This window comes from Cyprinodon tularosa, unplaced genomic scaffold (genome assembly GCF_016077235.1).
Source record: "Cyprinodon tularosa strain WSP-4 unplaced genomic scaffold, ASM1607723v1 ctg102, whole genome shotgun sequence".
NCBI lineage: Eukaryota > Metazoa > Chordata > Actinopteri > Cyprinodontiformes > Cyprinodontidae > Cyprinodon > Cyprinodon tularosa.
The window spans coordinates 1489545-1517184 of NW_024037805.1; the positions used below are offsets into that span (position 1 = coordinate 1489545).

The 27640-nt window shown below is 39.3% G+C and overlaps 2 protein-coding genes across 2 annotated transcripts; one reads left to right on the top strand and one right to left on the bottom strand.

Annotated features, from left to right (window-relative positions):
- Window positions 1-17693: 17693 nt before the first annotated feature.
- Window positions 17694-18498, top strand: LOC119779965. The gene is made up of 2 exons (XM_038279833.1): window positions 17694-18076; window positions 18155-18498. The coding sequence occupies exons 1-2, from the start codon at window positions 17737-17739 to the stop codon at window positions 18496-18498; spliced, it is 684 nt and encodes a 227-aa protein (XP_038135761.1). The 5' UTR covers window positions 17694-17736.
- A 3181-nt stretch (window positions 18499-21679) lies between these two features.
- LOC119779470 lies at window positions 21680-25783 on the bottom strand. Its single transcript, XM_038279131.1, has 4 exons — window positions 25670-25783; window positions 24994-25302; window positions 23128-23412; window positions 21680-22101 (listed from the first exon to the last, which is right to left on the bottom strand). The coding sequence occupies exons 1-4, from the start codon at window positions 25719-25721 to the stop codon at window positions 21974-21976; spliced, it is 774 nt and encodes a 257-aa protein (XP_038135059.1). The 5' UTR covers window positions 25722-25783; the 3' UTR covers window positions 21680-21973.
- Window positions 25784-27640: the final 1857 nt, after the last annotated feature.

The following is a 27640-nucleotide window of genomic DNA, read 5'->3' on the forward strand; positions in this document are numbered from 1 at the left end:
ACTGATCTGTAAAAATCAAATTCAAGCAATAGCCCATACTTTATCATGTTAAATAAATAAAGAAACCAAGTCAATATTCAAATCCTCCACCTTCCACTTTTTACTAGTGGATCCCTTGATCCAAGCCCCCTGCGGAAACCGTATGTGATGGGGAAACCCAGCTCGACGTTTCAGTTGTTTTGATGGTATGGCGCCTCCTGCTGTCGGTTAGTCAGAACGACAATTCTCCATGTATCACATGTCTTTTGTCAGAAACTTACCGCAGAGTGTGAAGAATTGTTTCGTACGCGAGGAGAGGCTGTTTTGTAAGCGAGCAGAGATCGTTTTGTACTCGGGGACAATTTACAAATTATATTTTCAGTGCAAGGTTAGAGTCCTGTTTGTAAAACTAATTTTTGTGTGTGTGCAATATTTAAGGACAGTTTGAAAAAAAAAAGTTTTATTTGTGTGTGACATTACTTCCTACAACGCAATTGTACGTTTAATAAATTCGTTGTACGCGTATTCCTTGTGTTGGCTGAATTACCAGGTCTCCAGAATTTGTCCAAGCATGTATTAGTGTTGTAAGGGGAGTGTTGGCCAATTGGTTAGAGCAGAGCGATTGTGCTCTGAGAAGGTTGGAAGTACCCGGTTTCATTCCCACAGCCTTCACTCTGGCTCTCTGGGCAAAACCCTCAACCCCACACTGCTCCCTGGGCGCTGCACAATGGCAGCCCACTGCTCCCCAAGGGGATGGGTCAAAATGCAGAGGGTGAATTTCCCCATTGTGAGACAATAAAGGGATTTACAATACATTACAGTAGGGAAGGTTAAGGTAATATAACTGATGTTTTCATGGAAGAACAAATGGGTCAAACAACAAGAGTTCTTCCTAGTCTATTAAGTACAGATGGTAGCAGATAGCGATAAAAACCAAGGCAGTACAGTAACAAGGAAGTTTTTTTTTTATCAGAAAGACATAAAGTCTTTTCAGTTAATTACATAGTGCCAGTTCACAACACATATCATCTCAAGAGACAAATATATCAAAGCATGCAGTCAGATTGGTTCAAAGTTAAGTAAAAGCAGCAGATTGCATCAAGACCTTGACTTGGCTCCTCCTGGATGAGCATGTAGTGACAGAAGGCATTCACTTGCATTCTGTTTTTGACTCTACGACAACCCCACCGACTGTGGAGAGGAAAAACTGCCTTTTAACAGGAAGGAACCTCAAGTAAAACCAGACACAGTATTAGCGACCATCTGCTGAGGCAAACTGGGAGTTCAAGGAGATAGAAGCAGAAATAAAAAAATAACACAGAAGCACTGATTGTGGTGAATGGGCATAGTTTTGATCACGTGGTGTCAGCTGTGATTGGTAAAATCACCTGTTCTGTTCACCTGGTGTTTTGTGTCAGATCGTGGGTGATGGGGGATGTCTACATTTTGCTGACCGCTTTAAGTTTTTGGAGATTATTGTTGCGCTTGATCACGGCTCCAACCTGTGGATTTGCTTGTATGCTGCCTGCATGTTTTTTTTGAAAATCAATAAAAGGAACTGAACAGCATATTGGACTGAACCTTTTGAGCGCGTCAACAAGGATTCCCCTAATCAGCCGCTCGGCGACTTAGTTGTTTTGACTGTCGCCAACAATTGTCAGCAAAATTGGATAAAGAAACGACAGCAACGGAGCTTCTAGCACACAGGAACGGACGCGAGCCCACACCACACCTACGGAAATGGATAACTTGATAAAGAAGGAGAAGACGATGGGGGTATGTAATCGGCATGTTTGTGCTGTTTAAATCCAGTTTGCTTCTGTTTGGTGAAGCTGTCGTGACACGCTCCCTGCTACGTTTACTGTTGGACTCTGGCTGCAGGATTTGATGTGCGTGTGTGTGTGTGGCTCTGCGTAATCTCTGCAAGCTGGTGCTTTGAAGTTTCCTGTGATTTGGATTTTTGGCAACTAAATGACGCAAAATGAGTGGATCATCTACTGTACCTGTTGGTGAAAAACCTGAAAAGGATAAAAGAACTATCGTTCTCACTGAGAAGGCTCTTGCAAATAAAATTGAAACTATCCAAACAGAACGGAAAAAGGCATGTAAATAAAATGAAAGGTCTAATTGCTTCTCTCAAAGATCTAATGAAAGGTGATGAAAATTACTCACAAGTAAAGTTACAGTTGGATGAGTTAAGGCGCCTCTCTAAGGATGCCAACGCATTGCATGAATTTCTGTTGACTTTAATTCCATCTGATGAAAAACATCAGCAAAACACATGGTTCTCAAGCATCACAAAATACAATAAAGGGTTTACTGAGGATGTTGAAATATGGCTTTCTGAAATCAATAAATGCTCAAGCAGGCCATCCTCCGACATGCTACAGTCAGAGAAATCTCCTGTAGGAGGAAAAGCGGAGGTTCAACAGCACATGGAACATAGAAAGTCTGTTAATCCCCAGCATGATAACCAGAAGGATGTGTTGCCATCTGATAGTATTTCAAATCAAGGGAGCAGGTCAAGCTCCAAAGTATCATCAACTCCATCAAACATGCTCTGGAAGAACAAGAGGAGCAACTGAGGAAAAGGAAAGAACAGCTTCAACTTGAAGCAGAAATAGTTGCAACTGCTGCAAAAGTAAATGTGCTGAAAACTGGATCTGCAGTGCAAAGCACAGCTTCACAGAAATCCAATGGAATGGAATCATATTTCAAAACAAAAGGAAATGCTCTTGAGATTCTTAAAGCAGATGCAAAGAGTTTTGTTCCACAGACACTTCCAAAGAGAAATACATTTTTTGGAAATGAAGAGCTGCAAGTAAAAACAATGCAACAGAATGTGACAAGGGAAAAAAACACACCTCTTTTTACGAGGCCTTCCGATCATCTAACAAAGAAACCTTCATATATGCCTCTCCAGGAAGCTGCTCAACCAGTAGCCAATGAAACCCTGTTGTCCATCATGGACAAACAAAATGAATTAACTTGTATGTTAGTACGTCAACAAAGCCTTTCTTCTCTACCTAAAAGAGATATTCAACCATTTGATGGTGATCCTCTTCACTTCCAGGCCTTTATGCGTACATTTGAACAGGTTATTGAAGCAAAGACCGATAATCCTGATGATTGCCTGCATTATCTTGCACAGTACACTAGGGGTCAGCCCTGCCAACTTGTCAAAAGCTGTCAACATATGTCTGATGGTGCTGGATATATAAAAGCAAAGACTATGTTGTATGAGCACTTTGGAAATGGACATGTCATTGCATCTGCTTATCTGAATAAAATACACTCATGGCCTTTGATTAAATCAGAAGATGGAAAAGCTCTTCAGGCATACTGTTTGTTCTTACGTGGATGTTGCAATGCGATGGAGGATGTTTATGATCTTTCCGAATTAAATACACCTGCCAATATGCTTGCTGTAATTAGAAGATTGCCTTATAAGTTGAAAGATAAATGGCGCACAGCAGCATGCGACATCCAAGAGAAGCAGCATCGCAGAGCTACATTTGCTGACATTGTTTTCTTCCTTGAACGTCAAGTTAAAATTATTACAGATCCTGTCTTTGGAAATCTATGTGATGCTCCAACATACTTAACAGTCAAGAATAGTGATGGTGAGAAACGTTCTCCTCGTCCAAGAACTCGAGGGAGTAGCTTTGGCACAACCATATCTGCTGTGGGGAGAAATAATTTTTCAGAGGCTCAAGAACGTCAGACTGCTGTGAAGATTTGTTTGTTTTGCAAAGGTGGACACACATTGGATTTATGTTCTCTGTTTGGTAATAAACCTCATAATGAGAAGATTTTATATTTTATGAAGAATAATGTCTGTTTTGGTTGCTTGGGCACAGGACACATCAGCAATGAATGCAGAAATCGCCTTTCATGCAAAATCTGTGGTTTTAGACATCCAAGTATACTTCATATCCACGACAAGAAGAACCGGGTCAAACTTGACACTGAGGCAGGCAACACTCCTGTCACAGTCAATTGTGCCAGTCAAAGTGAAATCAAAGAAAGGTCAAATAATAGTGGAAACCTATGCATTTCTGGACCAAGGGAGTTCAGCATCCTTTTGTACAGTGGGTCTTATGGACAAGTTGAATCTCACTGGGAGGAAAACAAAGATTCTTTTGCGCACCATGGGACAAGAGAAAGTGATGGACAGCTTTATTGTGCCTGAACTTGAAATTGCTGGATTGGACAGCAATATGTATTGTGACATGCCTGACCTCTTCACTCAGCACAGAATGCCTGTAGACCAAGGAAACATCCCGAAGCAACGCGACTTGGATAAATGGCCACATTTGAAGCGTGTTCATTTGCCTGAGATAAAAGCTCAGGTGGAGCTTCTGATTGGCCTAAACATGCCCAAAGCTTTAGAACCTTTGGAGGTCATCAGAAGTGAATGTGATGGACCCTTTGCCATTAAAACGATGCTCGGTTGGACAGTGAATGGGCCACTCGAACAAGAATGCTGTGGAAAACCAAATTGTCTGTCAACAGTTACTACCAATAGGATTTCTGCCATTACATTGGACAAGTTATGGAAGCAACAGTTCAAGATCGACTTCCCTGAGAGCAGCTATGATGAGCATGTGGGGATGTCACAGGAAGACTCTGAGTTTCTGGAGTTAGTTAATAAGACAGTGACCTTAAAGGATGGACATTACAGCATAGCCCTGCCTTTGAAAGACAGAGAAATAAAAATGCCTGATAACCGTGTAATTGCTGAACAACACGCCTTAAGCTTGAAAAAGAGGTTCATCAAAGATAAAGACTTCCACAAAGACTACACTGCCTTCATGAAAGATCTTCTATCCAGAGGTTATGCCAAAAGAGTGCCAATTGCAGGCTTGGAGCGACATGATGGGAAGGTGTGGTATATCCCTCATCATGGGGTTTACCATCCTACCAAAGGGAATATTCGGGTCGTATTTGACTGTGCAGCATCATTCCAGGGCATTTCTCTTAATGCACAGCTCCTGAGTGGTCCCGACCTAACAAATAATTTGGTTGGTGAGCTGACTAGATTCAGAAAAGAGCATGTTGTTTTGATGTCTGATATTGAAGCCATGTTCCATCAGGTGTACGTACCAGAGGAAGATGCTGACCTGTTGAGGTTTCTCTGGTGGCCTGGAGGTGACTTCAATCAGAGCATGCAGGAGTATAGAATGGGTGTTCATTTGTTTGGAGCAATGTCCTCTCCCAGTTGTGCTAACTTTGCGCTGCAGAAATGTGCAGAAGACAACAAAGCACATTTCAACCAGTAGGTGATTGACACCATTCTACACAATTTCTACGTGGATGATTCCCTTGGTTCAGTAAGCACTGAAGAGGAAGCAATCGCTCTTTACACAGACCTCAGACACATCTGTGTCAAGGGAGGCTTCCATTTAACAAAGTGGACAAGTAACAGCCGCAGGGTCCTGGCAGTAATACCTGAGAAGGAGAGAGCCAAGGAATTAAAAAATCTAGATTTGGATTGTGACCTCTTGCCTGCTGAACGAGCATTTGGAGTTTGGTGGTGTTTACAGTCAGATGCATTTAAGTTCTCTATTTCCATCCCAAACAGGCCATTGACCCGGAGAGGAATTCTTTCTATGGTCAGCTCATTCTACGACCCTCTGGGATTCCTTGCTCCTGTTATCTTCACAGCTAAAAGGATACTTCAAGATCTGTGTCAGAGGGGGGTGATGCTATTTCATCAGATATTGCTGAGGAGTGGACAAGGTGGGTGGAAGAACTGCATCTGTTGGACAACATCAGCATCAGACGATGCTTCAAACCTACTGAATTTGGAGAAATAACTTCTGCTCAGTTACACCACTTTGCAGATGCAAGTGACAAGGGTTATGGGGTTGTTACCTATTCGCTGCTACACAACAGTCTCTCACAGGCACACAGTTCTTTCATAATGGGGAAGTCCAGGGTGGCACCTTTAAAATCAGTCACAATTCCCCGTATGGAGTTGACAGCGGCTGTGCTAGCAGTTCGCATGGACAGGCTTTGGAGAAGAGAGCTGAGGCTAAATCTTTTGGACTCAGTGTTTTGGACGGACAGCACCTCAGTATTGAAATACATCAATAACAAGACTACTAGGTTTCGTGTTTTTATGGTCAACAGAGTGTCTGAGATTCTCAAGTCTTCTGGAGTCTCACAGTGGAGGTACGTGAACACAACACATAACCCCACAGATCTTGCCTCCAGAGGTATGAAGGTAAAACCTTTTCTGCGTGACACTAAATGGTTATCTGGTCCTGCATTTCTTACACAGCCAGAGACAGATTGGCCTGTTAACCCAGATAACTTGCAGGAACTTTCATATGAAGACCAGGAAGTCAAGATGTGTGCCTCTGTGGTTTTCTCACCTACACATGATCATGATCATCCTTTGGATTCCTTGATTCATCATACCTCATCCTGGACTTGTCTTATCAGGGTGATGAGTTGGATTTTGCGGTTCAAAACATTGCTCTTACGTTGCAAAAAGAACAAGACACATTTCCAGACTGCATCTAATACAACTCAGTCTAAAAGTGCTCATCCTAGGGTTGAGTTCTGTAATAACTTTCTCTCATTGGGAGAGATTAAGGATGCTGAGATGCAAATAATTAAGTTTTGTCAAAGGAAAAGATATGCCGAAGAGATCTCCTGTCTCCAAAAGGGAGAGAGCGTGAAGCGAAGCAGTCACATATACAAGTTAAATCCTGTTCTGGAGGATAATGTGCTGCGTGTTGGAGGACGTCTCAGCAAGGCTGTCATGTCTGAAGATTCCAAACATCCTATCATAATTCCTAAGGACCTTCACATTGCTGATCTCATTCTTCAGCATATCCATAAAAGTGTGGGTCATGGGTATAGGAACTACATACTCTCAAAGCTGCATCAGAAATTTGGATTCCTGGTGCTGGAGCCTTGATTAGAACCATTTTGTCGAGGTGTGTGACCTGCAGACGGCTCCATGGAGCTACAGGCCGGCAGCAAATGGCAGACTTACCTGACAGCAGAGTAACCCCTGAGAAACCCCCTTTTAGTTTTGTTGGAGTAGATTAGATTATTTTGGTCCATTCGAGATCAAGCGTGGGAGAAGTCTTGTGAAGAGGTATGGAGTTCTCTTCACGTGTTTAGCAGTTAGAGCTGTGCATATTGAGGTCGCCTCATCTCTTGACACAGACTCTTTCATTAACGCCTTACGCCGTTTTATTGCAAGGCGAGGTCAAGTTCAAGAGCTGCGATCTGATAATGGGACCAACTTTGTTGGTGCCGAGCGTGAGCTGAGACAAGCCATAGAAAAGTGGAATCAGGAAAAGATCTCTGATACACTGTTGTTGAAGGGAGTGAAATGGATCTTCAATCCTCCAGCTGGATCGCACCATGGTGGGGCATGGGAGAGATTGATTCGTTCCATCAGAAAGGTCCTTAATTCCACCCTGCAGACACAGCATTTGGACGAGGAAGGACTTCAAACTACTCTCTGTGAAGTGGAATCGATCCTCAATGGTAGACCTATTACATTGGAATCTACTAATCCAAATGATGTGGAAGCTCTAACACCGAACCACCTCCTTCTGCTCAAGTCTAACCCATGCTTACCACCTGGTTTATTCCAGAAAGGTGACCTTTACGCACGCAAACGATGGAGACAAGTCCAATACATATCTGATCTGTTTTGGAAACGATGGATTAAAGAATATTTGCCACTGCTTCAACAACGCCAAAAATGGATGGAAATGAAACGCAACTTTGTTCCTGGAGACGTGGTCCTTATAGTGGACGACTCTTCACCTCGTGGTTCTTGGATCATTGGCAGAATCACAGAAACTATACCAGACAAAAGGGGGCTTGTACGCCAGGTCTGGATTAAGACTCCAACCAGCCATCTATGCAGACCCATCACAAAGATACGCCTTCTTCAGGAAAGTTCCGACGATTGGAAAACACTTTTGTACCTAGTTTGACTTGACTCTTTGACTTGACTTTAATACTACTTGATGTAAATCACAGACTGACTATAAGGCTAAGTGCTGGTAACCTCTGGCCTATGACCGACTGACTACTGTATATGGACAAAAGAAGAAAGGAGGATATGACATCTATGGACTCTTTGAACGTACAATGTCTCATTCAGTGTTCTGATATAATGTATATCTCAGCATATGTGTGTTGGATTTGTAATTATTACCTTGTAGTGAAGTAATAATTAGGGGCCGGAATGTGGTGAATGGGCATAGTTTTGATCACGTGGTGTCAGCGGTGATTGGTAAAATCACCTGTTCTTTTCACCTGGTGTTTTGTGTCAGATCGTGGGTGATGGGGGATGTCTACATTTTGCTGACCGCTTTAAGTTGAGATTATTGTTGCGCTTGATCACGGCTCCAACCTCTGGATTTGCTTGTATGCTGCCTGCATGTTTTTTTTTTGAAGATCAATTAAAACAGCATATTGGACTGAACCTTTTGAGCGCGTCAACAAGGATTCCCCTAATCAGCCACTCGGCGAGTTAGTTGTTTTGACTGTCGCCAACACTGATCTATAAATACTTTTCATGTTAGAGAAGATAACAGTAATCTAGCTCTATAGGTTAATCCGTCTAGGAAAGAAACAGTAATGCGTATCAGCTCTGAGTTGGGTGAAAGAGAGAACATAGAGAAGAAAAAGGATTAAACACTAAAAACGGGCTGTACTCTAACATCTATAATGGAAGTAGGTGGCAGCAGCCCATCTGATGCATCCTTCCAGGATATTGTCAGAGCTAAATAATGGGTCAAAAATAGAGTTAGAAATTGAACTGACAAACACTGCAGAATTGAAGAAGAAGAAGAATGAATTATCCAATGCCGGTCCAGCAGATTCCAGAACAGTTTCTTCCCCACTGCCATTAGACTGCTAAATGTTGTGTAACATGGGTTAAAAAAGAAAACCCTGAATGTTGGAACTGTAACTATACAGTCTTATGTTTACATCACTTTTTTTTTTTCACCAGTGTTTTTTTTTTTCATCTCAATGTTTTTATCACTCCTGCTTACCTTTATCAAGGCTGCACTTTGAAAAATGAAATAGCTGGACTTAACGAAATTTCTTTTTGTATACACTTGTGTGTACAAAATGACAAAATAAAACCTGTCTAAGTCTAAGCAGGGTGATGAAAATCGGTTCCTATATCTTCCAGCAGCCTAAGTCTATAGCAGCATAACTATAGAGATAGCCCCCCCTCCCCGACTATAACTTTAGTCAAAATGAAAGTTTTAGGCCTTGCTTTAAAAGTAGACAGGGTGTCTGCCTCACAGACTAAAACTGGTAGTTGGTTCCACAGGAGAGGAGCCTGATAACTAAAAGATCTGCCTTCCATTCTACTTTTAGAAATTCTAGGAGCCACTAGTAAACCTGCAGATTGAGAGCGAAGTGCTCTGTTAGGAACGTGAGGTACAATCAAATTTCTGATTGAAGATGAAGCTTGGTTATTTAGTACTTTGTACATGGGAAAGAGGGTTTTAAATTCTGTTTGAGATTTAACAGAAAAGCAAAATATGATCACCAATTTTTTTATTTCATCAGAACTCTGGCTGGAGCTGGAACACTGATAGGGAAGGCTGGTTCTGTTCTAAAAACTCATTTAGAATCTGTAAAGATTTTTTCATAAATAATAATTTTATAAAAATGTATGTTTATTCAGGTGAACAATATCATGGACAACAGTGTTCAGAAGTTTTTAAAACAACAAAAAGTGTCTTCAGTCAGAAGCTTCTCCAGGCCTGGTGCAAGACAGACCACTACAGAGGATCCTTCCTGCCCACAGCTATCAACACCTAAAACTCAATGAAAACAAAATGAACAAAAAAAACAACAACCTATAGGTTACTATAACTTTTATTTTCCCATAATTAGGGAGTTCGTTAAGTATTTTGTTCTGAATTGAATAAAAAGGGGAGTGGTGTTACATGCTTAAATATTCCCAAAATCTGCAATCTAGGTGGTTTTGATGTATAGGTTTACCCAGTTTTTCTGGTCACTCACATGTAACCCATTTTTTATCTAAATTGGACAGCTTCACAGCAGTTAATAAGTAAATATGTATGCAATTACTTTGTTAATTTATGTTCGCTCTTTAGAGTCTGGGCTCCATTATATCATGGTTAATTGTAGGGTTATAGTGCCATCTGCTGGAATAGTAAAGGAATAACACACAAATGGAAAGGATACCTTATCCAAAGAATTTCCAAACATTTTAGCCTCTGACCCGAAAAATAATAATGCAAAAGACTGGCAACCCCCTAAAAATACATATAATTACCTACATTTTTAAGTAATTATTCTTTGAAAATAACAATTCATCATTTTCATTTCATTTTTTTATTTTCTGAATGCGTCCTGTTACATTTAAGTGCCTATATTTAATATTTAAATAATGTAGTAGACATTTTTTTATTTCAATAAATTGTCATTTATATGTATTTCATTATATAATTTGGCTCTTTATATACCTCAGGGATCACATCACAGTGATTTTAAAAACCATCATGTGACTCCCTACTAAGCAACTCACTGCCCCTCTGGGGGTCCATACCACCACTTTGGGAACTCCTGCTTTATTAAATACTCCACAACAGTATTGCAGGTAGATATATACTGTCTCCATATGTTCATTCAGGAAGAGTGAAAATCCTTCAAGTCAATGACTAAATGCAAGCAGCTTGTTTTCCTTATTATAAATCTTTATTGAAACTGTCTGTGATTTTACTTCATTGTTTCCGTAAAATGATTTGAGATTCCTTTTGTTGTGAATTCCATCTATATAAATACATTTGCATTTTATGGACAGGAAGTGAAATTAAATGTTATTTTTTTGTTTTAGTATATAGTTTAAATTTATTTTCAGACAGAGCTCCGCTCTAATCTGTCGATAGAAGATTACACTAGAGATGAAAACTAGAAACAAAATATGGAAAGATGATAAAGTTTGCACTATTAGATCTGATGAAGGTTCTAAGAAGAGCTAAATTGCTGCCTTTAATGAAACAAAAGTTTGTTCTCCTGCCCTCTTTGCTTCTTTTAACATTATAAACCTCTACTAGTACATATAATTTTCTTTCCAGCGTTTCATCGTCATTACACTGTCACAAGTACAGAGCAACGAAATGATCTCGCTGCATTTAACCCATCCCCTTGGGGAGCAATGGGCTGCCATCGTAGGGCACCCGGGGAGCAGTGTGGGGTCTTTTTGCTCAGGGACCCAGAGTGGTAGTCTGTGGGAGTGGGACTCAAACTCAGAACCTCAGGATTGCTTTAACCACTAGGCAGCCACTAGCCCTTTATAATCACAATATAAGTTCTGGAACTACTCTTGGGCTTCTAAAATGATTCAATGTCAGAAGTTATTTTGTTAAATGGCCACATTTTAAACTTTAACTATTGTTAAAGAATATTGTGTAAAGTGGCTTTAATGCAGAAACATATTTTAAGTGCTGAGCTGGCAGCCATGATTGCTTTGGGTAGATTTTTTTAATGGTAGCAGTGTTACAGACCTTATGTTTCTATTGTTTTTACAGGAATATATTTATTTAAATGCAGCAATAAATCCAAAGTCAAATTCATAACTTAAGAACTCTTTTGAAATGCTTCAACATTAGTTTATGATATATATTTTTGACAAACTCGCAACGTTTCAGTCAGATCAAGCCTTACATATACATGCAGTAGACATATAAACTATAATTTATTGTTTTGTGCTATTTCAGTTATATTTTTACAGTTCATCCTGCATATTCTGAACTTTCAAATATTTCTCAATGGATGCATATGAACAGAGCTAAAATGGGACTTTATAGTCTATTCTAAGGAACCTAAACAATAAACTAATGGAGTGGTTTAGGTCAACTGACAAAGCTAATTGGAAACATGTAGGAATGTGATACCTTATGTTTTGATGGCATAGTAGGGCTTTTAAAATGCTACCGCCTTTTCCATGGGAGTCAGCTGATTGGCCATAGGGAGTCCCCATTGGCTAAGGAAGTCAGCGGGTTAGCTTGACAACATACTCAAAGTGAGGGGGGTTTAAACAGAACTGGACCCGAAGCAGTTCATCTGTCACACCGGTAAGGTAATGTTAAGTCCGTGCTTGTTAGGTCAAATAATGGAAACAACGACGGACCTGTAGGACTTTAATTAGTTAAATGTGCATCGCTGTTCTTTCAGTTAGGCTGAACGTTAGCTTAAGACGCTTCCTTCCTCGCAGTATTATAACTCCGAAAAATCCAAATCTACGGCAGGTTTTTGCCTTCAGCACAAGCGCAGCTTTGCGACAATTCACTTAAAATCTCATCATTATTTCAGATTTATCAAAGTCGGGATATGTGTTTTTTTTTCAGACCACTTGGGGCGCCGTTTGTACAGTTAAGCAGTCAAAAATTAGGATCAATATTTATGGTTATTTCGCGTGTTTTACGAGAGAAATAAGGGGGTTATCATTTATTTATAAAAAATCTTACTTTGTTAAATAAATATTCAGTTTGGAGCTGAATATTTAATTTGCAAATTAAATATTTAGTTTGTTAAATAAACGTTTAGCCCTAAACTAAACATTTAATTTGTTAAATAAATGTTAAGCTCTAAACTAAACATTTAATTTGTTTATTAAATATAAAGCTACAAATTAAATATTTAGTTTGTTAAATAAATATTTAGCTCCAAACTAAATATTTCTATTACATGAATTATATTTGACAATAACGTTATTTAAATAAGCTAGCTATATATTTAGCTACATTTTTTTTTCTTTAACAGTGTCATGTCTGACAATGTGGCAATAAGAATCATTGTCTTTATGCCAAAAAGAGCCCAACAGATTATACTTTCACAAGTGTAGCAATATGGCAATTGCCATATTGCTCCACTTGTTTCATGCATATAAATTGCTTTATTATAATTATGCAGGGAGTCTTACAGTTTATAAGGACACTGCAATGTAAATAGAACAGAACAAGAAAAACAGAAGAAGAAAGAGAACAGATTAAAGAAAGAAGAGATAGAAAGGAGACAATGACAAAACATTTTCAGTCTGCTTCATCACCTGTAACGAGATGAAAAAAGAACAGCACAACCGAAAGACATGGCACGAGACATACAATAAAGCAACACCTTGAAGCTATCGCTAAAGTAATATTATTAAGTCTGACATGTACTCTGTGTTACCTGAAGATATGAATGTGGGCTTTCTGTATGGAAGTGAATCTCTGAGTACCTGGAGCCAAGCACCTGTAATTGTTTGTGAGGGTGAACTTGTGCATGTAAAGTTTATCCATAGAGAAAATGCTCACTAGTGGTTGTGGAGAGCCGGAGAGGCACACCCTCAGAGCACTGAGTCCAGCGCCGGGAGACCCAAAGCCCCAGGCGCCCAAAGGGACCCCAAGAGCGAAGGCACCAAGGAGGGGCCAGCCCCGGAAATCAGACCCCCACCAAGGGAGGAGGAGAGACGGCACCAAGGAAGCCCCCAAGCCACCGCAATGTCGGCGCCCCGGGGGGCCGCGGGGACGAGTCCGCAGGCGCCGCCGGCATATATTTGACGGTCCTGGGCCCCAGGGATCCGAGGCCCCAGGGGCGTCCAACCCCCAGACAGGAGCCCCAGCCAGGCCCCGGCCGGTCGGGCCCCGCGGAGAGGCCGCCATAAATGAGCCAGCAGCCACCCGGGCATCCACCCCCAAACCCCGAGCTCCACCATATTTAGCTAAATAAGCTGAAGTGAACTACCAAAGTAAAGCCTGTCTATACAACTTCTAATGCATCTTCGTCACGCTGACAGGAAATCGCAAGTTAGTATATGAAAAAGACGTAATTAATCCCAAAACGCAATTTCCTCTGTGAAGTAGTTTTCTTTGACCGTATACATTTGTTTTAGAAAATGGGCAAATGTTATTTTAACCTGCACCACAGAGCTACAGCCACGCACATTGGTCATCAGTGTGTTGCCATAGCGACGACTGCTCCACCCCCGCATTCAATCCAGGCGCCTTCCACAGCTGCCAATGAGACTTCATTGGGAGTGATACTCAATAGTTAAGAGTTAGTGCTTAGCGGGTGGTTTGGGATTCAAACAACGACAAAGTGACTAAACAGAAATCAGTCCATCGTCTTAAGCCGTAGGGAGTTGTATAGATGTTCCCAGGCTTTTACTTTGGTAGTTCGCTTCCGCTTTTCGGCAAGTGAATTTGCGTATTAGCTAAAAATTAAGTATTTATTTATATACTTACTTAGGAGCTAAATATTTATTTAACAAACTTAATATTTAATTTGCAAACAAAATATGTTTTTAAACAAAGTAAGAATTTTATAAATGAAGGAATGACATAGTGAAAAAATTAATAGGAAAAAATAAACCCCTTATTTTTCTCTTAAAACACGCTAAATAAGCTAATAATTTTTGAGAGAGAGAGAGAAAAAAACATGAGAACTGACTGGTCCCACAATATGGACCATAGAAAAGTGTACAAAAATAACATAAGAAAATAAAACAAATTAAGCATTGTATTGTACAATGTTGTAAAATATAAACACTGTATCTGGAAAATAAATTTATAACAGCTATGGACATTTTCACAGTAATGAATATCTGAAAATAGCAGCAATATATATATATATATATATATATATATATATATATATATATATATATATATATATATATATATATAATATCCTCATTCAAAACTGTTAGAGGTCTATTGACGTCTCTGATCGGGAAACATCCAATTCTTTTTCTTACTATCTTAAGCAACATTAATTGCAGAATCATTCAAGCCTAGTTTGTGTTTTGTGAAAGATTTATGTTTTATGACGGTTTAAAAAGGGTGATTTCAGTGCTTTGTTAGCATCTGGACAACAGTAGAACCAGTCCAGTTCCATAACTATAGTAATTGGTGTCAAACCTAAATTTCTGATTCTAATTTCATAGCAGAATCTTTCATTGTACTTCGGGATTTTCTTTATATCCATCAGAGACGTCTGACTTCCTGGTGTCAAGATGAAACTCATCAGTCTTCTGCCGTTTCTGATCCTGTTTTTCTCATTCAGAATGGAAGGTAACACTTGGAAAAAAAAAAAATATATATATAATTTTGTTGAGTATGTTTTCTCCTATTGCAGTCTAATCAGTTGTCTATATCCATCCCCTGAAATATCTTTGTAAGTTAGTTGGATTGTGGAAACTTAAAGAGTTGCAACTGAAATGTAAAGTAACTGACCACTTTGCCCTATCAAAGGCACAATGTAATGCTACGTTTACACTTCATGCGATAGGAGCAGCAAAAGCTGCTGGTTTACATGCAAAGTCTATGGTTTAAGTGCATCAAGGCGCATCATCAGGTCCTGCAGTGTGTTTCGAGCAGCAGGACCAGTGCATCTTGGCACATCTGAGCTGCTGAAGCAGTGCCTCATGAGCTTGTGAGCAACTGAGGAGCATGATTGCGCTTCAGAAGCAGCAGCTCCTGGAATTGGAAAAATTTAGCTTTCGCTGCTCGACGCGCCACATCAACCAATCAGATATGCTGGTCTGTGAGCTGGCAGGGAGACGGACACAGCACTGCTCAAACAGACAGCTATAATCATTCCACTGAAAAAGTTTGTTAATGGCTAAATTAACCTAAAACGAACGGGCCTGAGGAAGCTGCTGCTGGATTGCCAGCAGCAGTGCACCGCCAGCACGTCGGGGGTGTGGGTTGCTCCAACAGAGAAATAATAGTTCATGGCAGGATGCTGATGAAGATTCTCAGTCATCCAGATCATAGTCATTCCGTAAAACAGCGGTCACCAACCTTTCTACAGTTGAGGGCTAATTCAGGGGCACCGAGTCACAGGAAGGGCTACCATTACTGACCTATGATTTGCAAGGGTCAACGTTCACCTAAACTTCATACATTATAAACATATCTTTATTGTTTCTTTAAATTTATAATTTTCTTTTAGACATTTTCATTTTTAAATCTCTATAAATGCTTAAATGCCATATATGTTTAAATGATAAATTGTTCTATAACCCTATAAAAAAAGAAGAGCAACAGAATACAGTGAAATTTCAAACGTAGCTCACTGTTGAGTTGTTCTATTTTCAGAAGACTCTAAGGGCACCCCTTGTGGTCCTTGAGGGCCTCTTGGTGCCCGCGGGCCCCATGTTGATGACCCCTGCCGTAAAAGTTTAAAAAACAATCCACTGGACAATGAAAAACAATTCATGGCAGGACGGTAATCTTGATGAACTGATCATGGAAAAAATATAACAAAGCATCTCTCTGCCTTTGAACACAGAAGCATCAGATGCATCTGCAAACACTTTACTGGACACGCTTTGGTAGTGTCAATGATGACCCTAATGTGTACAAGCATCGAAAATGAAACAGCAGGTGCTTTTTTGTTGCTTAAAGCGCGTCTGGTGTGAACCTAAAGTTGCAAAAAAAAAAACTACTCTGCATAGAGTACATTGGAACCAGCAAATGCAGTGAGTTGAGGGCGAATATTGTTGGTGTATGGTTGCCAAGTCCATAAGAAGTCCATAAAGATGTAGTGTCCCTCAGGTTGACCTTGCTTCCTCCTGGATCCCAGACCATAGATGGAGCAGAACATTTGTTTGCATAACATCCAGGAGAAAGAGACACATGGAGCCAGATTCAAATAATCTCAATTGTTTTTCTTCTGGCAGATGCTGGATTTACTGTCCTCCTTAGAGTCTTACTAGAACTCTTTATGGCAAAAATCCAATCATCCAAATTTCTAGATTGCTCTCGTCTTTCTGAACATACAGCTCTCTCCATGATCCGTTCCATTTTACCCACCAGAACGCTTTTAGTTTGGGATTCTGCTCCAATAGTGTCTGAGTGCTTGTAGCTTGGCATCTTCCATCACACAGACTGGTCAGCCTCAGCATGGCCTGAATGGCTGCCATGTACCCCATTTACACTACCCTTGAAAAACCGTGCCAAGACCGGTCCGAGCTCAGTAACTGAGATTACTTATCGTGTGTAAATGGAAAGCAAACTGAACTGAACCGAGCTAGACACAACCGGACCGAGCTAACTGCAGACCAGTTCCAGAGGTGGGCTCGGCTCGGTTTTTCCCTGCCTCGGTTCTCTGCTAACAAGAGCGCATGAGCAGAACGCGTCATCTCCGTCTGGCTGCACATCTCGATTCCCACTCCATTCCAGTAGTCGGCGGTAATGCCCCTCCGGAAGTTGCTTTCCAACCAACACAAAACAGAAGAAGAAGAACAACTATAAACAACAATCGAAATATTCTCCACGCAACATTTTAATTTGCTTGATTCTTCTTGTGTTTTATGGCGGTTGGCAAACAACTTTTGGTGCATTACCGCCACCAACTGCTTGATTTCCTCCGTCAATACTGACAGTAATACCGCAGATCGTCACTAGGAGGCGAGGAGATGACGAACAGAGACAGGGTGATGTGTGAACAGTTGTCAGAACCAAGCTCGGCCTGGTTAACTGATTCGAGCTCGGCCTGGTCCTTGGCATGGATCGGTTTTTCAACGGTAGTGTAAATGGGGCAATGGAATACTCCAGTTAGTGCTTATCCTAATAACTTCAAAATGAGATGGGGCTGATTCAGTATCGCAGTGTGAAATCAACCAAGCGGCCCTATAAAGAGGAGTGGGCAAGACTCCGTCCATCATGATGGAAAATAGACTCTAAGTTTGGCTTAGGCTTAGAGGGAATTACTGTCTCACATTGGGTTTGTTCAGAGGTGATGATCATGCTTTTAGTTCTAACTATAATTCATTTGTTTTGTCTTACAGGTGGAACGAGCCAAGTGTATGTGAAGACTGGAGAGAATTTAACTCTAGATCTTACAAATGCTGATGTTCCTAAAGATTTTGAGATGCTTAAATTGCTCAATAGTTCATCATCAGTCCTAGGAATATTCTCACCAGGTAGAGAACCAAATATGACTAGTAGAGCTGTGTTTTCTAGTGCAAAATCAGTGACATTAAAGAATCTACAGAAATCAGACAGTGGAGAGTATTCTATAAAAGTGACTGGAAATAAAGACTATAGACTACCGACATACTACAGCGTTACAGTTCAAGGTGGGTTTTCTTTTATATTTAAGATATGTACATTACAAAGAACAGAGCAGTTAGACTCTGATGTTCTTCAATGTTTTTAAAGCTTCTCTCACCTGCTCTCTCCATCAGATCCAGTGTCTCCAGTTAGTCTGAAAGTTTCTTCTTCCTCCTCCTCCTCCTCCTCCAATAAATGTACTGTGATCTGCAGCACAGAGGACTTTTACATCAGCAGCACATTCATGTGTGAAAACCAATCCTGCCACCAAGAGGGAGGAGAGAGGTCAAAGGTCACCAATACTGGGGCTTCCCTCATTATCCATCTAAATAATTCATCTATTATCTGCAACCATAGCAACAAGGTCAGCTTCACCCAAAATAAGACATCCATCCAGTCCTGCTTCCAATCTGAAGAAAAGGGTGAGGAGTTAATAGCAGTTGGTTAAAAACTAACTGGAAAACCTGCTTAGTAACATCTAAAACTAACAACCTGTTTTACCAACAGTTTTCTTGTTATAACATCTGATTTATTTCAAATAATAAACACTGCCCTGTGGTCCGATGTGTTCCTCCAAGGCCAAAAAACAGCAAAAATGAAACTGCTGTTGAAAAAGAGCAAGTTGGACAATCTGCTACTGCAGAACTACAGGCCTATCTCAAACCCCTCCTTTATCAATAACATTATGGAGAAGCTGTGCTTCAGCAGTTAAAGAACTTCCCAGAAATGAACAGCCGGCTTGATGTCTTCCACTCAGGATTGGAAGATCACTTCAGTACAGAGACTGCCCTCATCAAGGTGTTCAATGGCCGCAGCTGTCTCTCCACATGTCTGCCTAAAAACTGGATCAGGCAGCTGCAATTAATCCAGAATGCAGCCGTCTGTGTCCTCACTAAAACTAAGAAAAGTGGAACTGTACTAAGAAAGTGGAGCACAATACCCCAGTCCTTAAGTCAGTTTAAAACAGTTTCTTTATGACTAACTGAATAGATTTTAAAATACTTCTGCTAATCTATAACCCACCTAACACTGAAATACGTCACAGACCTGTTGTCAATGCATCAGCTGCCCAGGCCTTAGGTTTTCTGGCTCAAATGTACTCCCCATGAAAAAAACAAAAACATTTCCACTATGGTGATTTAATTTGAACAAGTTAGGTTTACAAGAGGCTAAACAGAACGAGTTTTATCTGTACCAGTAGTTCCCACAGTAATTAAGCCAGAGACAGCTTACAACCTAAAATGGTTCTAAAATCCTCTAAAAGGGTTCTTAACACCATATTTGATCTGTTCCTTTTTTGTTTTTTAGAATCTACAGACCATTCTATTTGGATCGCAGTTGGCTTCACTGCTTTTTTCACTTTTGCAGCTGTTTGTTTTGCTGTGGTATATTGTATAAAGAAGGTAAGTCTATTCTAATGTATCATAAAGATGCATATCTCATGAAAAACTACCTCCTAATCAATTACAGCCGATTTAGGTTTGAAAGTGTGCTGCATACACAAAACTATTGGGTCTGCGTTTTATGTCTTTTGCATATGTGATGATTAAAACTAGTTCAACACTCCTTAAAAGAATAAGATTTTGAGTTTTTATGTTCCAACCTTAGTTAGTCATAAAGTCATAATCACATTTACTGCAGTATTAAACCACTTTAGAAAAGGAAACTTCAGTCTTTGACTTATATTTAAACTTCTCAGCATTACTTTTCAGTTTGGTTTTGTGTGTTTCATAATCTTTTTTAGAATGTTTTAAATGTTCTGTTTCTTACTATTCTTCCTTTGTTGCTGCAAAGAAGCCCCAACCTTTCAATGGGTGTCCAAGAACAAGACGACGACATCATTCAGATCAGGAAGCAGGAGCTGAGGAGGAGCAAATACTTTAGTCTGCCATGATTCACCATCCCATCCCCTCATGGGCAGCATGGAAATCAAGATAAGAGCGACTAACCAGTAATATAAGAGCTTCCACTGAGATAGTTCAGTATACTGTATGTGGTTCTCCAATTAGTAAATACCAAGATTATTTATCACCTAGAAAAATCACCTTAACACTTGTATAACAGACAACATATGTAATGAAAATCAAAATAATATGTAGGGTTCGCAACCATGTTCTACATGATGTGTTGTTCTATTCAATTCAGTTTATTTGTATAACACCAACTCACAACACGTCATCTCAAGGCTCTTTACAAAGATAATTTAACCAGATCATACAGTCAGATTGGTTCAAAGTTTTCTATGTAAGGAAAACCAACTGATTGTATTCACTCTTTAGCAATCCTTTACACTAAGCATGCATGCAGCAACAGTGGAGAGGGTCAGGGTTTTGAAGAAATACTGTCTTAACTTACAATTTGATATATCAGCACAAGGTTTTTGCTTTAACACCAAAAGTTCCCCTTTGTGGGACAATAAAGGGATTTTTATTGTTCCAGTTTTAATTTTTTTTTTCTAAGGTCCAAAGTATGAAGATGAGAATGTATGGGACTACTCTCATTTTATTTACAAACAATTGTTTTTAATTACTGTATTATTTATGTAAAATGCACATGTATTATTACTTTATTTATGTAAATCACTTTTAATAGTCTTAATTATGATTTTTGCCATGCTTTAAACCCTGACTCGAGAGAAAATATATAAAATTTTAAGAGGATGCTAACTACCTACTGTAACACATGTTAGAAAAAATGGATGTGCTCTACCTGGTGTGGGGATACAGTTTTTGGTTGTTGTCTTTTTTCTTTCTTTTTTAAACCAAAACATTGTTTACCAAAAATTATGCCAAAAAAATAATAAAACTTTCAGCATGTTACCCCACTATCATGTTAATGTTTCATGCTTTTCATATTTGACTCCCAGATGAATAAAGAAATGCATTTTAAAAGCAGGTATAATGTAACCTTATCCACCAACTGTCCTCTGGGAGGCGCTATTTATCAATAAAAGCCTACCCTTTTTTCTGAAAGTCTGCTCTTGGAACAAATATTTTTAAACAATGTAAAGAACTAACAGCTAGGTTTAAATACACAGAGGCATATTTGCACTTTGTGTTTTTAATAAGAATGAAAAACGTATCTATATTATCCATTTTCATTGCTGTAATTGATTAAATTCTTACATTTTCAATGAGTTCTCAGCACATATTTAAATAAATGTGGATCATCCAAACAACCCTTTGAGAATATGAAGCCCTTTACTCAAAGATCTGATTTACATATGGGTTTAATATAAACAAAAAACATTGAACAGATTAGCTTTTGTGCATCTCATGCTAATGGTTTCCTGAATTTGTCTGTAAAGGTGCAAAATGCTCCAGAGCAAACTCATTTGGTCATTGGATAGAACCACATCCTGTGTAGAGAGCAGTGGTGAAAATCGTGAGGTTTCTAAACCAGAAACGTTTGTCTTACCACGGTGAATCTGTCCATGAATGCAAACAGATGGGGCAACGTGGTTCAACCTACGTTCAAGAAACAAACTTAAGCTGAGAATGAAAATCAGCTTTTCATTGGTTATAAAAGGACCAGATGCACCAGCTCACATCAGGGACACATTAAGGGGGGCTTTCTCAATTTCCACAAACATTACTGTTCAGTTTTCCATTAATTTTATATTGTAAAGTTTCTGCTTCAGTTCTATTTATCCATTACACTCACAATGTTGCATGTGAAAAAGAGTTGATTAATAAAAATATGCAAAGAATGACAAACATTTGGGTCATAACATAAAATAGTTATATATTTACAGTTATATTTTCATTTAACATAAACATTCACGCTTATGTGGAGATTTTTTAACCCTTTGCTTTACATGCCAGACATAAATTCAAGCTGAAATGTCCTCATCACAACATCAAGAAATATGTCAGTATACAAACAAAGACAACCGACTTTTTAAAAGACAAGCAGGGATCCAGTTATTTTTCTCTCTTGAACTTTTGAATGAGATGGACACCAATGACAGCCGACGCCATGATGATGAGACCGAGTGAGAAGACGACTTTCTTCACCAGACAGACTGAGAGTTCAGAGAGTCCCTCTGCATCTGCAACAATAACACGACCAGTGCAGTAAAATTCGACAGTGTATATCTACTCATCAATTAAGATCTCTACAAATCTGTTATTCCATCTAAAACAGTTTCTTGAATAAATGCTATAATGCAAATATATATTTTTTATGAAAAAAAAAAGTTTTTTGCTTTCTCCGGGAAATGTAGTTGGCCCAAAATAATTCATACCCGTTGAACTTTCTCACATTTACAAAGTATTGGATAATTGAAACAAGGAAGGAAAATATATTTGGTTTTTAGATTTTCTCGTTTATTTGAAACAAGCCCATTTTACTCTAACAGATCATGATAAAATCCAGTGCAGCAGACAACAAGCAACCTGGTTATTAGATTTGAGACCTCTATGTTTACTATGACCTTAGTATACATGCTGCTCTGTAAAGGGTAGAGATTGTATAGAGAACATTGATAAACAAACAGAAGATACAAAAGACTCACAACATCTTTTAAATTATTACCTGACTGGAACCTGCTAATGCAACTTGTGCAGGATAGATTATACTGTAGGTGGAGGCTTCATACAGTAGTAGTGAGAACTATGGTTTAGTTGTAGAGATTAGCATCTAATAATCATGCTCTTTACAAATGTGGCCTTTAGTGAAGAGTGGGTGTATTTGATTTCCTGTTCAGGTTAGACCAAACCAAACCTTTTGGCCTCTGTGCAAATTAAGATTTTAAGCAGATACAAGGAAACTGGTCTGAGTTACTGGGAAGATAAAGTTAAGCACAATACAGCCTAAGAGATACAGGTTTATAGGGGTCTAAAAAAACCTGGAGGCTGAGGTTGCTTATGACCTAGACGCAGATTACCTTTAATCTTACGCCCAGAGGAACAACTGAATGACAACCATTAAAGCACATTAATGTCTTAGAGAGGCCCAGTCAATGTCCCCACATTGAAGTCTAAGGTTGCAACTTGATAAAATGTAAAAAAGGCTAAAGAGGTAAGATTACTTGGGCAGGGCTCTGCAGTTGTAAACTTGTTGTAAATAGACTTACCATCACATTGCAGACAAAGCTGATCAGTTGTTGTGTTTTTCTCCGACCAGCTGACCTGGTTGCTATGGTTACAAATGACTGACACATTTGACAGGTAGATGTGGAGAGAAGCACCAGAATGGGTGACCTTTGATTTATCTCCTCCCTCTTGAAGGCAAGTGCTGTTGGTACATCTAACAGTGGTGCTGATGCGGGAGTCCTTGGTGGTGCACGTCACTGTTAGGTTACATAAGGAAGATGCGCTGGACACGGAGTCAATGACCAGATCCACTGGAAACACTGGATCTACAGAGAGGGAGTGAGGGGGAGAACCAATTTGAAGCATTAAAATGATACACAGAAAACGAGAAGAGTCTGCGGCTGGACGGTAAGGCAGCCATCCAGGAAGGCTTTGAAATGGGGCAGCCAAGAGCAAGGCTGGCCCTAATAGCAGTGGGTTTGCTTTGGGCCGATTCTGCAAAGATGTAGAGAGGAAATACTAGTCATCACCTTGTTGTGGTTGGAATAACTTTTTTTTTTCTTCCACTTGAGAACAGAAAGTTCTCAAGTGGAAAAACCCAAATCTACCATTGTCCCCAGTAGAAACTGTTACCTCTATCTTAATGTTAAATCTAAAAATATTTGAGCCATGCTGACTGAACATTTCCCACCGTCTCAAAAACATCAGTACGTAATCTCCTGCTGAAACCTGGAAACATTAAGTCAGAAGTTCCCCCTCCCCCATCTATTTGGGTGGTGTCCGTGAATTAATCCCAGGTTGATTCGACACTTCTGTCATAACTACATAACCACTACCTCACTGTTGTTCCTTACCTACTACCCTTTAATGTAAAAGTCAATCCACCTGTATATAAGCCATCCTGATTGTACATATGACACCTCAAATCTCTGTGTTACTCCCTTGTATTTTTTATTTATTTATTTTTTTTCATTGTGTGTGATACATGTACACTTCCACCTTAATTCTTATTCTTATCTTGATATACTGTATATACAGTGCTTGCTTGTTTATTCTTAATGCACCTTCTCCTCCTTGTTTGCACCTTCTTTATTTACTATGCCAATATGTGACCAGTGAATTTCTCCGCTGTGAGATCAATAAAGCTCATCTAATCTAACCTGACTGCTTCCAGAAAAATCAGTCGAGAAGATCCTGCCGTCAACGCCAAATTGTAATTTGAAAAAAATATTCAACTATAAAATCCAGTTAAATAAATGGAGATTAATGGATTTCAGTCAGTAAGCACTTAATTTTACTTTGCAAAGTAAATTAGGAGAACAAGACCATCAACAGCCCTCACAGTATGATGTTTCTGCTCTGTTCTGAACCAGACAGTGTTTGTTTCTCCCTCATTAAAACCCTGTAGGAAGGCTGTGAAGGTCTCCACATATCTTTACCTAAACAGAGACAGTTTGGAAATAACACATTTTGAAAAAAACCCCTGAGAAACAGCCTAGCTTGAGAACTAAAATTTATAACCCAAACACTCCTCTCACTCAGACACTTGCAGCTCTGAGTCCTGAATGAATGAAACTCAGCACTCATAGTTAATATATCTAAAAGGAGATTAATAGGATTTACAGTAGATTTTTTTCCCACCATACTTTGCTATTGGTTTTCCTAAACATACAGTCAGAGGAGAGTTGCTATTCCTGCTTGCTGCTGATTACAGAAACTGTTTTATTAACTTTTGAAGGTGCTATGCTCTTTTTTATCTTATATTTTTGGGTGGCAAAAAGAGGGGATCACCCAACTGTTTCGCCACTAAGGAAGATAAAACTCTGGTAACACATGCAACATCACATATTAACATTTTCATTAAAATTTGGGAACATTTAGTTAATTCTAAATATAAATAATCCTACCTTGAACTGTGACATTATATTTACTTAGTATTTGTTCTGAGTTTGCCGTTACCATCGCCATGTAAAGTCCAACGTCAGATTTTTGGAGATTCTTTAGTTTTATAGAGTATTTTCTTTCTAAAATGTCAATCCTTCCAGCATAAGCAATGCGGACATTTGGTTTTCCGCTTGGCCAGAAAGACACCAACACATCATCTGTGAAGAATTTCCAAATAAGAAGGTGAAAGTCTTTGGGAACATCTGCTTCTGAGATGTTAAGAAAAACATCCCCACCCGTCTGCACCGTAACAGAAGTGAAAACATCGATTCCTGTAAAATGTAGATAGACAGTAAGATAGTTAGGAGTGTCTGTTTTATGCTTTCTGATATCAGAAATCTTAATAAACATCCTTGTAAAAATCATACCAGGTTTACAATTCGCTTTATATTTTTTGATGAAATTCTTCCATTTCTTTAACTTATCTAAAGTTGCTAAAAATTGTGTTTTCCACACCCAAAGATATATTTCTGTAAACAGCAAAATCTTTAGGCTGAATACTTCAATAACCCAAAATATCATAAAGCATTTTTCACTTTGTTTTATCCTTACTTGAGCTCAGCTTGTCATATAATATTACAATTTTTTTTTTATTTAAAGTTGTGAATAACGTTAATTCAATTGTATATTATCTCCTACCTGGTATCGTAATGAGGATCAGCAGAGCCAGTATAAGTAACAGAGACATCATAAACTCCTTAAATGTATGCCTTTTACTCTCTGAGTATAGAATGTAAAGCAGGAAATAACAGCACCTCCGTGCATAAGAGAAATGTCACCTTTAAGCTCTTCCTGTCCAAAACCGCTACCTTCTGTCTGAGAACTCGAAAGCACATTAGTTTTTAATCCCTTTACCTTTACAATCAGATCTCAAAAACTTCTGCTTTCTGTTCTCCCAATTCACAATTCTCAATAAATGCTTTTTGAGAACCTACTTTGCAGCAAGACAAGTCTTTTTCCAAATATATATGAAACATAGAGCAGTTTGTCACCAAAACAAATCTAAAAACATTTTAATATAAGAAGATTTTTATTTTTCAACGACAGTAAGATGTATCTTCACAGTAGAAGGAACCACTGTTGGTAGAATTGAGATGATCAAATTAACAGCGTAGCTTCTACAGACGGACACCATGTTTAATCAAAGCAGCCATCAATCAATCTATTGGAAGAGGAGACATCTAAACCGTCTGATTAAACTTGTGAACTGTGATTTTAACACGATATTTGAAAATTAGGGGCTATTTTGCATACAAAAACATTTATTTTTTTATAGATAGAAACTGAAACTGTTCTGTCACCAGCCCCTTGTACTCCACTTTTCCAGTGTGGTGGTTTCTGCCCCCAGTGCTCCAGTGACCAAGGGTACAACTATTGCATTTACCTACCAGGTTCTTTCTAGTTCTTCCATTGGGCCTTGGTATTGTTCCAGTTGCTATTGTTCTAATTTCCTGATGTTTCCATCATTTGGGATGGTCACATTAAACATTACAGCTATCCCAACCGGCTGGCAAATAACATTCTGCACAGATGCTTCTGTACACCACATCAGCCACTTGGTTATGAGGTTTCATGTATTCCTTTCCTGCCAGTATCTTACAGCTGGCTGTGATATTCTGGATGGTTTCTGGGGCATCTTTGCATAACCTGCACCTGAGAAAAATTAATGGATTAACTTATGTGCGAACAAATGTCTTAGCTTATAAGGATGAATCAAAAATATGTAGTTATAACTGTTATGCTGTAACTGTATCATATAAGATTTAGTGATTTCGTCAAAAGGGAGAATGTGACTTTGTTAAGTTTTGTGCATTGGCAAGAGTGGAGGAGTAGGATATAATGCATCATTAAAACAAACTGTTCAGAAGGTTGGGGCGAGGTAGATTTCTGCACAGTCTCTGGACATCAATTGATAAAGAAAAAAAATCTCCAACTTCTGTCCAATTGTGATTTCTTCTCTCTGTCAATCAATGAATTCTGGGGAGGTAAGTGTAGCAACAGAATACCTTATTTCACCTACAGTAAACACCTGCTATGGCAGACCCAGCCCTCTATTGCTCCTGTGCTGTTATGATCAGTGCTTCTGTGCTGTTCTTCAGCCCAGCCCTCTTTAGCCATTGGTCTGGATTTAGTCAAGTCAGCCACTTCAGCTATCTGTGGTTGATACATACCATGCAGGGGTTTTTCCTCCCATGATTGTTCCTTCATTTCCAGCTTCCAGCTGAGACATTCCCCGAGTGCTTCGTCCTTTGGGGCCATCTTCCTGATGGATTCTAGGAGCGTGGATGTTTCATCTTTAATGGTGGCTCCAATTCTCACTAGGCCTCTGCCTCCTTCTTTGTACTTGGTTTAAAGCCTGCGGATACTGGATTCATGGTGGAATCCACTACGTGTGGTGAGTAGCTTTTGTGTTTAAACATCAGAGTCCTGAATTTTCTCCGTACACCAACTTATCATCCCAGCAGTGTATCCGATTACTGGTAAGGCATAGCCGTTGATTGCCTGGACCTTGTTCTGACTTGTCAGAACTTGCCTTACTCGCTGCAGGCATTTGGAGATATTTGTTCTATAATGGACATGAGAACAAATATATACATATTATCTGCTGCA

Excerpts from the sequence above, each read along its gene's own strand:
- LOC119779965 (XM_038279833.1), top strand. The coding sequence starts at position 17,737 with ATGATCATGCTTTTAGTTCTAACTATAATTCATTTGTTTTGTCTTACA. Across the intron at positions 18,077-18,154 it reads CTACAGCGTTACAGTTCAAG|AAAGCTTCTCTCACCTGCTC; the intron begins GTGGGTTTTCTT and ends TTCAATGTTTTT.
- LOC119779470 (XM_038279131.1), bottom strand. The coding sequence starts at position 25,721 with ATGATGTCTCTGTTACTTATACTGGCTCTGCTGATCCTCATTACGATA. Across the intron at positions 25,303-25,669 it reads GATCCTCATTACGATACCAG|GAATCGATGTTTTCACTTCT; the intron begins GTAGGAGATAAT and ends TACATTTTACAG. Across the intron at positions 23,413-24,993 it reads ATATAATGTCACAGTTCAAG|ATCCAGTGTTTCCAGTGGAT; the intron begins GTAGGATTATTT and ends CCCTCTCTGTAG.